This window comes from Chaetura pelagica, unplaced genomic scaffold (genome assembly GCF_000747805.2).
Source record: "Chaetura pelagica isolate M959 unplaced genomic scaffold, ChaPel_1.0 scaffold233, whole genome shotgun sequence".
In the NCBI taxonomy this organism is placed as follows: Eukaryota; Metazoa; Chordata; class Aves; order Apodiformes; family Apodidae; genus Chaetura; species Chaetura pelagica.
In genome coordinates this window covers 304,352-304,809 of record NW_009952708.1, presented here as the reverse complement: position 1 = coordinate 304,809, position 458 = coordinate 304,352, and the positions used below count along the sequence as shown (strand labels likewise).

Below are 458 nucleotides of genomic sequence, written 5' to 3'. Positions count from 1 at the left end.
GCCATGGCCGGTATGGGGTAGAAGTTGGCCTGCAGCGGCAGCTTCCTCTGGTACCTGCGGGGCTGGATCTGCCGAGGGGAAAAGGTCGAAGGCAGGGGGTGGCTCCCGCAGTGCCCAGGGCAGGGCACCATCCCTCAGGGCAGCTGCTGTCCCTCCCCAAGCAGCTGGATACCTGGAAACCGTTGAGGTCGGTGAAAAAGGCATCGTCACTCTCAATGTCAGTGGTGAAGCGCAGGGCCAGCTCCTTGTTGATGTGGTCACGGATGTCCACCACGCAAGACACGTCCAGAGACAGGCCCTCCACCCCTGCAGACAAGCAGTGAGGAGCTGGGCCCCACGGGCAGCACGGCCCCAGGGCCAGCGGCCACCCCAGCACAGCCTCGTGCTGTCTGACCTGGCACGTTGTAGAGCCGCACCACGGTCTGGACATGCTGGTAGTAGCTGGCGACTCTGAGAAG

At 64.0% G+C, this 458-nt stretch overlaps 1 protein-coding gene across 1 annotated transcript in view; it reads right to left on the bottom strand.

Annotated features, from left to right (window-relative positions):
• The window catches only part of MAN2A2 (mannosidase, alpha, class 2A, member 2), a 6,962-nt gene that overhangs the window by 1,813 nt on the left and 4,691 nt on the right, over positions 1-458 (bottom strand). Inside the window, exons 14-16 of the mRNA XM_009994294.1 lie at positions 395-450; positions 173-306; positions 3-68 (exon numbers count right to left, since the gene is read on the bottom strand). Coding sequence (XP_009992596.1) covers positions 3-68; positions 173-306; positions 395-450 — 256 coding nt within the window. The remainder of the gene's footprint in view (positions 1-2; positions 69-172; positions 307-394; positions 451-458) is intronic.